General features: G+C 36.4%; 1 protein-coding gene across 3 annotated transcripts in view; it reads left to right on the forward strand.

Moving 5' to 3' along the window:
• The window catches only part of LOC102949163 (MDM2 binding protein), a 91441-nt gene that overhangs the window by 52577 nt on the left and 25872 nt on the right, over positions 1-12992 (forward strand). For all 3 annotated transcript variants that reach the window (XM_042973539.1, XM_042973540.1, XM_007075591.3), the window contains exons 14-15: positions 3643-3804; positions 9472-9589. In XM_042973539.1, coding sequence (XP_042829473.1) covers positions 3643-3804; positions 9472-9589 — 280 coding nt within the window. The remainder of the gene's footprint in view (positions 1-3642; positions 3805-9471; positions 9590-12992) is intronic.

Here is a 12992-nt window from a genome sequence, read left to right on the forward strand (position 1 = left end):
AATGAAGCTTTTTATTTCTCACTAAGAAGTTGTAATAACAGCAGCATATTTTATAATCTTACTTTACCATTACTAATGTTCTTGAGTGCAGGAACCACCTTGGATAACAACTGGAATGATCCTAGCAATATCCACGTTGGTAGGGTGGGATTTTGCAGAGACATTGTTGTAAAGCTGATGTTCTCAAGTAGAATCTCTAGACCGGCTACTTTCTTCTTAGCCTACTCTCTTACATTATTTATGTGTCGACCTCATGTGATAATGTTCTGGACTTTAATCCTCTGTGTCCAAGAGCACAGCACAGTGCTTTGTAGACAACAAACTCCATAAATGTTGAGTTGAATTCTATGAATTTACAATTTACTATTATAGAAGAAAATGCTATTAGTTCAGAAGTGTTTTAAAAATGTAATATTTTGGGTGCGCCTGGGTGGCTCAGCCAGTGTCCAACTCTTATTTTGGCTCAGGTCATGATCTCATGGTTCAGGAGACCGAGCCCTTCATTGGGCTTTGAATTGATAGCACGGAGTCTGCTTGAGATTCTCTCTCTCCCTCTTTCTGCGCCCTTTCCCCACTCACCCTCTCTCTCTCTCAAAAGAAATAAACCTTAAAAAAATGTAATGTTTTGACAAAAGTAATACATGGGTATCGTTTAAAATGCAAATGGTATTGAAAACTTCATGTAGAAACCAGCAATACTCTCCCTTTTCCTCCCCATCTTTCAGTCTTTGTCTGTAGACAGCTACCCTCAACTCTGCCAACTGGTTTTCCTAACATTTCCTCTAGTTTTTTAAGTAATGTGCGTATGCTATTTTTTGATTTGCCAGTTTCAGACATTATCTTGGCATCTAACACAGAAGATAAAGACTTAGCTTTCTCATATCACCTTTGCTTTCTCTTTCCACCCTTTACAGTGAAGTCATGAATTTTGGTCAGTGTTTAGTTTTAACATTATTATCACTATATAAATAAGTTTACCACCGAGTCTTGCAATATATGATGATAATTACCTCTCTTGTATAATCTTTGTTTTTCTTATGATGTGGATGATCATTTTTATTTGCCCATTCTTTTGTACAGGCAAAATATTGTTACTTTTCCAGAGGCTCCAACATTTTTCTACCTACTTAATAAGTTCATTATATGTTCAAACACAGTTCCTTTTTATTTCTCTTCATTTTTTTTTCCAGAGTGTTTACTATTTTTCTCTGTTGTGTTCAGGTTGCTTCTTAGACCTCTTGACTTCTGAGACACTTCTCTTTTCTTCTTTTCTTCTTTTGGAGTCTCCTTTTTTCCAGACTCCTTGTCTTCCTTCTTGGATTATTCCCTTGTTTGGTTGGTGACTATCTTTTAGTAACTACTTGAATAAAAGTTCATGGGTCATAATTTTTTTTGAGTTCTTGCTTACCTGAAAATATCTTTACTTGATTGACAAGTCATAAATACTTCTAGGTTGAAAACTATCTACCTTCGGAATTTTGATGATGTTACTTTATTGTCTTCTACATGGTCGTGTTCCTACTGAGAAATCTAATGCCTATTTTTATCCTTTGTAGTGCTTTATTTTTGGTTTATATGATTTTACTCCGTTCTGGAATCTTTATCTCCAGAAGCTTTACTCTGAATCATAGTGTGTATGTATTTGCTGTCCTCTCCCTCTGCCCCCAGTTTTTTAAGCTGTCCATTCAATGAGCCATTTCAATATAAGATTCACATTCTTACATCTGAAAATTTTGATCTCTTTAAGAATTTCTTTCCCTTTCTCTTTTTTTCTCTTTCTAGAACTTTTATTAATTATATATTGGTTTTTCTGGACAGAATACCCAATTTTCTTTCCTATTTCCATATTGTTTTTTGTTCTAGTTTCTGGACAATATCTGGCATTTTATTTTAAGCCCTTTTATGGTATGTTTAAAATTTGAGTTCTCATGTACTTAATTTTAAAAAGTCTTTTTCTTGTTCAATTGTTCCTTTATCAAAGCATTGGTTATTTCTATGAGAATATTAATGATAGCAAGCTTTCTTTTGTTTTCTGCAATGTTTTTTTGTTTTTTGTTTTTTGTTTGTTTTTTCCTGCTGGGCTCTTTTTTCCTCTTTGCTTGCTTTAGTCTTTCTTTTCATCTTAGATTTTTTCCTATTTTGAGGGTTGCAGTAAATAAACCTCCTTACCCACCCAGTTGAGAAATAAACGTAAAAACACACAGATGGAAATAAATAACAGGTAAAAGCTTGATTGAAGGATATGACTTTTTAGATCTATGGCCAGGTGAATTTTCTGATACATAACCCAGAATTGAATTTCCCCCTCTTGAATGAAGAGCTAGGCAACTGAAAAGCTAGGCCCTGTTGGGGCAGGGCCCTTATCACATTGCAGAGAGCATAAATTCTGAGAACCTGCCAGCTCAGAGGAAGGTTGGGGAGAAGGATCTGATCAGCGAATGCCTTGTTTCTTCTCCAGACTAGCTCCAAGAGTGACAGCTGGGAGAAGGGAGCTACAGGTGTTACTGAATTAAAGTCTTACATGTGTAAACATAAGACCGTGGAAATGCAGAGTCCCCGCTCTCCTCAACACCTTTTCTTAAATGTCTAGTTACTCGTTTCTGTCTGTCCTGTTTTAAATGGGAAGCTTTGTGGACTTTAGTCTAATATACTGTCTGGCAAGCTGTACTGTAGAGTGGTGGAGTGACAAGTCACCATTTTGCTTGTGAGCTCCTGTCCCTACCTCTGCCTCAATATCAGGACCAAGCTCTTTTCTCTGGGGGCGTTCAGTTTTTCAAAAGCAGAATCCTTTCATCTTTCTTGGGAAGCATTTATACCTCCTAGCTTTCTGGCTACAGCACTTGGAGTTGGACCTTTCAGTATATAGACCTCTATTTAATCCCCCAGTTTTAGCCCCAGCTTCAGTGCTACCTTTCGGTGTGCCTGATGACACCAGTAGGCTGGGACTCTTTTTCAGCTTCCTCCCCCCAAAATGAGAACAGCCTCCTGGCTGTGAGGGGCGGAGGGTGGGGTGAAGACCTTTATTTAGTTGTCTCCTCCTTTTCTAAACATCCATGCGTCCAGTCCTAGTTTAACCTGGATCTCACCGTCATCTTCTCATACCACATAGTAGTGCTTTTGCAGGCACCCAGTGGACCCTTCCTGTCCTGTACCAACTCAGTTACTGTTCCACCATCGTCTCTTCTTCTAAAATGTCAAAAACTGTCATTATTAATTGTTTCTGCTTTTGTTGTCCTTTTTTTTATTCCTTTGTTGTAGATTTAGGTTTTAGGAAGGAGAAGAAATAGATGGAATTGATCAAGTGACCACATGTAACTGAGAGTCTTACAGGTTTTATTTTCACATAAACACCAACGTCCTTAATGGTCTGCAATATATTCTGAAAACTTGTAAACTATATATTTACCATTTATCACTTGTTGGCATTAACAGATTATTCTAGTTTTGTTTATCTCACATAACTGGAAATTCTGTCATTACCTACAAATGGGATTAAAAGGAAAATAGGCATGTTGATTTGCTGGAGAAAGTCAACTGTTTTACTTTTGAAAACATTTCCCATGAAAGAGTAGTGGATGTACTTCTAGAGAGGCTTTAAAATAATAGGCATATGGTTAATTATATTGTTTTGTTGTCTTACAGAAAGGAGAAAGTTGGCAAAGCAGCCTGAAGTAGTTTCTGTTGATGAACTCAAAAATCTGTTAGTACTCACAAGGGAACACTTTGTAGATCATTTTGATGCTTTTCTTCCTAAAACAATTTCAATAAAGACAGACAAAATTAAAACCTCCGATATGTCAAATGGTAAGTTTTTTGTTGGTTTAAATATTGGTTCTTTTTGTATGTTTGGCATTTATTATAGTGATTTATCATTAAAACTAATAAAATGTTGGTCAAATCAAGACGTATCTTATAAATTTAATTAGTGATATATATTTGCATAGTCAAGTATGGTGTGTATATATGATGAACTATTTCTCATCATTTGAATATTAAAAAGTTTCTGATCACTCTTTTTTTTTTCTCTAAGTTTGTTTGAGAGAGAAAGAGCTCATGCATGTGTGTGTGTGGCGAGCAGGGGAGGAGCAGAGAGAGAGGGAGAGAGAGAAAATCCCAAGCAGGCTCCATGCCGTCAGCACAGAGCCCGACACGGGGCTTGATCTCACAAATGGTGAGATCATGACCTGAGCTGAGTTAAGAGTCAGATGCTTAACTGACTGAGCCACCCAGGCATCCCAATCACTCCTTTCTTTAAGGAGGTTTTTGAGCAGAGGGAGAAGCATTTTAAGGTGGTTCCTCTTACTGCTTTTACAAAGCTACTAGAAAGGGTGGATTTCTATTAAGTTACGTTTTTATAAGATAAGAATAGTAGGACCTACGCAGTAAATTTACTATAGTTAAAACTATATACAGTAAGATGCTCCACATTTGCCATTCATTGTAGCAGGAACAGTCACCAGCCTTCACTGAAGGAGCAGGATACCATTTCTGTATTCATTTGCATTTTTTTCCTATTTTCCTGGTTCCTATTCTTGTGATGAATTTGAATGGAGTGAAGCTTTACAGGATCTAACAAGAAAGCATTTGGTGATTGCCTAGCATTTTAAAAGTCCAGGATAATTTTTTGTTTTTATTCCATGAGAATCCTTTTTTATTACATAGGTTAATAAGAAAATGACCAAAGAATCAAGTTAACAGTAATGTTTGTTGAATGAGTTTTCTGTTTTTGACACCATAAAGGTACACAAAAACTTTATGGCTTATGATCTGCTTTGAAAGCAAAATGCAAATACAGCATGCTGTGACATTTCAAGAGCCCAGGCCCTGGAGCTAGAGTGCCAGGGCTCAAATCTGAGTTTTGTCGCTTGTTAGCTGAATGTCTTTGGGCAGTTTTTCTGCCTCCTCATGCTTCTGTTTCCTCATGTTTTAAATGGGATTAATATCACCCACTTACTAGGGTTATTGCGAGGAGTAGACGAGTTGATGCATAAGCAACACAATGGATGCCAAAAACCTGTGAGCTGTTATTTGTATTATCATTATCATCATCATTACGTATCAGTAACAAAGTTCAATAGCAATGCAGAGTAATGTCAAAGATGTTGGAGACAGTGTAAGGTTCCTTGTAAATGGGGGATATGTTCAATAAAGAGACAAAGCTTCTTGGTTGCAACATGGGCTCTGGAACCAGACTAACAAGGTGGAAGCCGCTCTGCAGCTTACTTGCTATATGACTTTGGGCAAGTTTTCTAACCTCTCTGAGCTTCAAGTTATTTTTAATATTTAAATCGGAAATGACAAAGGTTGTTATGAGGATTAAATGAATTATTTATAAATTGCTTAGAAAGTTGCCTGGTATGCATATATTTTCACTCTTTTGTGGATCCTGAGAAACTTAACAGAAACCCATGGGGGAGGGGAAGGGGAAAAAAAAAAAAAAAAGAGGTTAGAGTGGGAGAGAGCCAAAGCATAAGAGACTCTTAAAAACTGAGAACAAACTGAGGGTTGATGGGGGGTGGGAGGGAGGGAAGGGTGGGTGATGGGTATTGAGAAGGGCACTTTTTGGGATGAGCACTGGGTGTTGTATGGAAACCAGTTTGACAATAAATTTCATATATTGAAAAAAATAAAAAAATAGACAAAAAAAAAAAAAGAAAGTTGCCTGGTATGAAGTGCCATATATTAGTTTTTAAGTTAATGAATGTGAGTTTAGAGGAAAGGAATATAACAAGGGTAGGATAGTCACAGAACACTTTGTTAGGAGCCAAGGGACTCTGATGTAGGTCTTGAGTGATTCATGGGTTCTAGAGAGAGCGGAGAAGATAGGATTTTCCAGGGAGAAGAAGTAATATACCCAGAGTCATGGAGGTAAGAAAGGGCAAACTGAGACCAAGAGAGAAGTTGGCCTAATCAGAGGATTTGTACAGAAGATAACAGTTGGAAGGTAGGAAGGGCTGAAATAATTGTTTTTTTGTAAGTAAGGATATGTATCTTCTAGTTACCCATACAAAGTCAAGTTCTAGGACACTATTAACACACTGAGTTATGGGGTGCTCATCTTAAAATGTAAATCAGATTGTATCACTCCTTTGCTCAAACCTTTGCCATTACTTTCCATTATACATAGAATGTGTCATCCTTAACATGGCTTACAAAAGCCCTACATGATGTCTGCCCTCATACTAGCTTCTAGAATTCTAGCTTCCTCCTGTGTCACATTTCTGTTTCCTTAGTACCACAGAGAGTCTTTCCGTTCCTTGAGCACATCACATCCCTTTCCATCTCAGGAACTATATACATGCAGTATCCTCTTTCTGGAATACTTTTCTCCCAGTCTTTTCCTGATGAATTGACAGTCATTCTTCAGACTTTGACTTAAATGTTAACTTCCTGAAAGGTTTTCCCAGACCTTCCTCACTTTAAGTTGATTCCTCTTGTACTCATTTTCTGTATCTTTCTTTGAATTATTTTTTACATTTTAAATTATATACTATGTATGTAATTTTTTATTAATTGTGTGTCTTTATTCTGAACCATATGTTCTTTGAGAATAAGGAGTGTGCCTGCTTACTGTCTCCAATACCCTAGAGCTTAGTACAGTACCTGGCACATAGGAATTCATTTCTCCCCAAATAATGTTGAACAAATGAAAGAAACCTTGAAGTTTTTTTTTTTTTTTTTTTTTTTTTTTTTGGAGCCCGAACTGAAATTTGACAGGTTATATATTTGAACATGACTCCTCTAAGAATGAAGTTTTGATTTTTAACATTCTTAGTAGCTTTTGTTTCAGTAAATACATCTATATGTGAATTATACAGCAAAAGAAGCAATAAGGTCAATCATGTTTCATATTGTGACCCATTGTTTAACAACCACGCTCATTAGGAATTATTGACAATCGTTAGAGTTATTGATCTGCTTTCTTTTTCTTTTTTTTTTTTTTTTATAAAATCTCTAGCATATATAACAAATAAAAATCAGCATGGAGAAAATGTCTTGATCTAACCATTTTATATAATCATTGCCACAGAGTTGCTAAAAACTTACAGTGCCAAATGTGATATCTGAACTCCAAAATGCAGTAACTGTCTCCTTCACCTCAGACCACTGGGGACATAAACACACTGTATAAATGGGTTTTCTAGGTAATTTTATAAGATCACAGTTTTATTATTTCAAATATTTTAATAAGAATCTCCTAGTACGTGTTTATAATTCTTGCTTTATTAAACAGAATATGCCAATTACAATGTAACCTTTTCTTTGTGATTTATTCATATTTATGTATGTCAGGTTATAATGGCCTATATTACTATCCACATATTTTCATCTGCAGTATTACTTCCTTTTTGTTTGCTGTGATTTGCGTAGGGAAGGTTTTGAATCCCTATTTCCCTATAGAATCACTTTTATTTCTTTGTTTCTCCTGTAAAGTAAAACACTTTTTTTTAAAGAAGCAATGTTCTTGGTTTCTTGGAGGCCCTTTTTGTGCTTTTTGGTTTTCAGCATGTCCTGGTGTCCTGACTGCCACAAAGATAAAATATTGTGTGTTATTTTACTGCAAGAATTCAATTAGATTATTCCCCAAAAGTGCATCTGAATGTTTGTTTAGCCTCTGTCATTTATATTTATGTAAATTGTGTAGCTGGAGTGAACAATTAATTATATTGTAATATTTAGGAACAATAATGTTTACTTTTATTTAACATTCTTGTATTCTTTTGTGAACTCAGCGTGTAAATGTTCAGATCTGCTAATGATATTTTCTTTATACTTTTAGTGGAAAGCCATGTCAACATTAAAAAGTAGATTATTTCATTATAAAGCTATTGCTGTATAAAATATTTCAGTACCCTTAAGAAATGAGAAGTGGTATTTTTGGATGGTGTTTGCTGGGAACCATCCACTGTAGTAATTAAAGATATTTTAAAATGTTCAAGGTTAAATAGCTTAATAAATAAAGGGAAAAGAGCATGTAATTGACTTCTATTTTCATTTATGTTTATTTTTTTTCTTTCTCATATGTAAAAACTCCTTTACTAAATCATCATTTTGTAAGACCCCCAAAGTATAAAATGGGTATTTTTGTCAGAGCTGATGGTTAGTCAAACAACTGATGTCCATTAATTTTCAGTTAATTTATTAGAACAGTGTGTAATAGTTCAAAAAAAATGTTAAAAATAAGATAGTTTTGGAATCCCAAAAGTAGTACAGTTAGTAATTTTTCCAGTGTTAAATAGTTTGGATGTACTAATAATTTATCATTTGAATGGAAGCTGTCTCTTTAGGTTTTTGATGAGAATTGTGATGTTTTAGCAATCTCTGTGTTGGTTCATTGTAACATAGTAACTAGAAAGATAAGCACACTCTTACATAAAATATTTTACTAGCGGTGAAATAACACTTAATGTTAGCGATTTACTTGAAGATGTATATGTTAAGGCATCTTACATTAATGGATAAGTGAGAGTTCTTTCTAAGGTAACCTTTATCTGAGAACATCATATGTTATTTACTATATTATACTTTTGAGAATGAAATAATCTCTTTTCAAGATATGAAATTTTCCAAATAATGCTATTAATTCCTGTTCCTGGAATGAAAATCACATAGTATATCCAGTATATTCTCCATACAGTTGCCTCCTTTTCATTTAGTTTCACAAAAAAATAACAAAGTTACGCTTTTATTCACAGGAGTCCTCATAGTGCTAATTCGTTTTCTGAATTCTAGGGCATAACTTTTTTCTTTCTTTCTTTTTTAAGTTTATTTATTTTGGAAGAGACAGAGACATGGATGAGTGGGGAAAGGACACAGTGAGAGGGAGACAGAGAATCCCAAGTAGGCTTTGCAGTGCTATTGCAGAGCCTGACGTCAAACCTAGGGATGTGTGAGATCATGACCTGAGATGAAACCAAGAGTCGATGTCAACCGACTGAGCCACGCAGGTCCCCCTAGTGCATAACTTTTCTTATGAGGAAACAATAAAGTAGGCAAAGCTTAACAGTGTTTTTTTTTTTTTTTTTTCATTTCCAAAAAACTTTTTTTTTAATGTTTATTTTCTTTTTGAGAGACAAACAGGAAGTGAGTGGGGGGGGGGGGGAGGCACAGAGAGAGGGAGACACAGAATGCAAACAGGCTCCAGGCTCTGAGCTGTCAGCACAGAACTGGATGCGGGGCTTGAACTCATGAACTGTAAGATCATGACCTGAGCTGAAGTAGTACGTTTAACTGACTGAGCCACCCAGGTGCCCCCCAAAAACTTTTCAATGGCATTTTGCTTGGGCCATCAGAGATATCCTTAATGAATGCCTGAGATAAGTACTATACAATTAATCCAACATGGCTTTATATATATACATGTACACATGCACATGGATGGATGGATGGATCTACATGTATGCATTTTTATATAACAAAATTTAATATGTTAATCACTTTCAGTACTTATGTATGTTTCTTTTGCTTTAGACATCAGTTCAGTGGAACCTGGTTCTTCAAGTCTAATGGAAACCAATCCCCTGGAATGGCCAGAAAGGCATGTTCTTCAAAATTTGGAAAGTTTTGAAAAAGCTAAACAAAAAATGAGGTAATATTTAAATAGCTCAGTATTTTTAAATAACATTTTTTTTCTTAATCCTTAAGTTTAGTGTTTATGAAATACAGGTAGTTTCTAGTTTTATTAAAAGGAAATATATGCAGGGGTGCCTGGGTGGCTCAGTCGGTTAAACATCTGACCAACTCAGGTCATGATGTCACAGTTTGTGGGCTCAAGCCCTGTGTCAGGTTCTGTGCTGACAGCTCAGAGCCTAGAGCCTGCTTTGGATTCTGTGTCTCTCTCTCTCTCTGCCTCTCTCCCCTGCTCACACCCTCTGTCTCTCTCTGTCTCTCAAAAAGTGAATAAAAATGTTTAAAAAATTAAAAAAAAAAAAGAAGGAAATCTATGCATCCTGTAAGCAGTAGGTAGAGTGTTTACAGAGTAGAATGTTGAGAAAGTAACTGTTCTTCCTGACCTTCTACTTGTACCTTCTGGATGTACATAATCATAGTTAACATTTTAGTGGATGCCTTCCCAGACCATATGGGTGTTAGAAAGTAGACTAGAGACAGTAAAGTATCGCCTAAACTGAGAAGGCACTTTGAGATGGAAAAACAAAGCAAGCCACTCCATACCTTCTACACAGTTTTGTTCAGCGTAACTCACTGACAGGGTTTCAGGCTGATGACAATCCAGTGCTTAGCTATTCTCCACAAAGTCTGGACCTTAATCCACAGATTTTGTAGAGTGAGGGGATAGGCAGAGGTCATTGTAAGAGGTCAAAGTGTTTAACATTTAGCAGACCTCATGGAGCCATCTGTGTGCCAGAGGTCGAGAGAGGGGAAGAAACTCTGCTATCTCTACTAGCTGTCTGAACAACTTTAGGGAAGATCAGAACAAGCCTTTCCACATTCTGGTCAGGGCATAAGTTAACCTCTGAGAGGCTTGAAACACGAGAGAAGTCGTCGCATGAACTAGATGGAGCCAAAGATGGGATCAGTATTATCAGAACTCTTACATCTGGGATACTTTCTTGACCTTTGCTTTCATCTTTTTTGTTGTTGTTGTTGTTGTTTTTTTTGATAGCCCTGTTTTAAATTCCTAATAATTCTTTTTTGTTCTCAGCTCCCATTTTTTTCATTAGCAACCTCTTCTTTTATTAATAATGAGAATTCAGGAGATACTAACAGGATGTTAATTGGAATCTTCTTTTAACTTGTTATGTCTGTTCCTTGGATATCTCATTATCCTTTGGATCTGTTCTGTTTGTTCCTCTGGTGTTTTTCTCTTATGTGTATCTTTCCTCCAGTGCCTGTCTGGTGGTCCTTGATTGTTTCTAGCTTGAAATTGAGTACCAAGCTGCTTTATATAGGTAGTTGGTGTTTATTTTCTCTAAGTGTAGACCTGTTGCCTGCCTGCTGTCACCTGAATGTTGGGAGTGGGGAAATGCAGGGTGGAGCATCCCTGGTAGACTTCACTGTAGGGCACCTGTGGGGGTTCCAAAAGGGAGGCAGCCTTGGTCCTTCACTCAACACTGCAATAACAGGGCTTTATTCTAGGGGCATTGACACTGAGACTGGGACAGACACAGTTCTGGATCTTCGAAGAGAACAGTTTCTCTGTTTTTCACTTGGAGATAAAATTGCAAGGGTAAAGGGAGGTGTGAGAGGGTGATACTTGAACAACTGTTCTAGTAGGGTTCTTAAAATACATTGCCTGATTTCTGCCCGTTGCCACTCAGCCCAAGTGTAGTCTCACCATGGCTTTGTGGGATGGGAGGAAGACAGATTCTACGTTTTTTTGTAGACTTCTCTCTAGCTCTCATTTACATGCTTGCTCTAGTTTATTCCTTTGTTTGGCCCACCATTTTTTCACCTTTCGTTTCTTAACCTTCTTATGAATTTAGTGACTGGCACTTCATCATTGTGATTTCCATTTGTTTTGAGTGGGGAGGTTAACATGTATGTTTAATGCACCATCATCTTGAACTAGAAGCTTGTTTGTCATTCAAGATCTAGATCAAATACCACCTTTCTCTTAAGTCGTTCATAAATGTTGCAACTCAGTGTTCTCTTTCTTCATTAAGCACCCAAGGACTGTATCACTACTTCCTTCATGAAACTTGTTTTATTGTACTTTTTATACCTCATTCTGCATTGGTGTATCTGTCTCCTTTCACTGCCCTCACCTCCTTTCTCCTACTCAAGGCATACCTGTATACTAAATTACAAGCAGTGATGATGAGTCTATACATTATCATCAGTGAACTCTTTTTAGTATCTCACGATGATATTTACAAAGTCATTGCTCAAATACTTATGAGTGTATCACCATATGGGGAGATATCATCGAATTCTTGATTAGGAACAAAAGTTATGTTGCAGATATTCAGATTTGTATTTTGTTAAAACAGGCTTAACTGGATCATTAAGGAATATCCCGTAGTGAAATTCAGAAGTCATAAGAATTTGGCTTTGGACAAACTCACCTGTTGTGTGACTTTGCTGCCTCATCTTTAAGATAAGAATAACAATCCCAGTTCTGCTTCAAAGTTGTCAGTGTTTAATGAGATAATGTATGAAAAAATACTTTGTAACCTTGAAAACACTGAACAAAATAAAGTGCTATTATTTAATTTATTTATTTAGTTATTTTAACCTAAGTCCTATCCTGTATATATTTTAGCTATATCTTGGTGGTGTAATTTATCATAAACTGGACTTTTAAATTGCTTTGGGAGGCACCTGAACGGTTCATTTGGTTGAGAATTTGGCTCCTGATTTTGGCTCAGGTCATGACCTCGTGGTCCAGGGTACTGAGCTCCCCATAGGGCTCTGTGCTGACAGCATGGAGCCTGCTTGTGATTCTCTCTCTCTCCCTCTCTCTCTCTGCCCCTTCCTTGCTCATGTATGTGTGTGTGTGTGTGTGTGTGTGTGTGTGCATGCGTGCATATGCACGCATGCTCTATCTCTCAAAAAAAAACTTAAAAAAAATTTAAAATTTTGCTTTGATATCCTTGTGTCCAGGGTTCTATGTAAATGCAAATTATACACATCCTCATTGCATCTAGCCTGTAAGATGACTGGGAGTTATATTCATTAAGAAACCTTTGTGAGTCACTGTTAGAGAATAGCTATGTAGAAATTAAATTAAGCTCATAACGTAGCTCCTGCCCTCCTAGGGAATGAAGTTTAGAGAAAATATTTGTGTATTTTCTTGTTCCACTCTTTTTATTAGATTTATATTTTCAATTTAAAAATAAAGGGGATAGGAGGGGGAGAGGGGCACTGTTGGTAGATTATTGATCTTTAATGTATAGAAATAGGAGTCTAAAACCATAATGTCAACATTTTAATCATATAATCGCCACTAAAAATGCTGGATTGGAGTAATAAAATAATCAGGGAATAGATGAATTACTATGAAGTCAGGAAATTAATTTTCTGTGCAGGTA

The sequence above is a fragment of the Panthera tigris genome, chromosome F2 (assembly GCF_018350195.1).
Source record: "Panthera tigris isolate Pti1 chromosome F2, P.tigris_Pti1_mat1.1, whole genome shotgun sequence".
Lineage (NCBI taxonomy): Eukaryota > Metazoa > Chordata > Mammalia > Carnivora > Felidae > Panthera > Panthera tigris.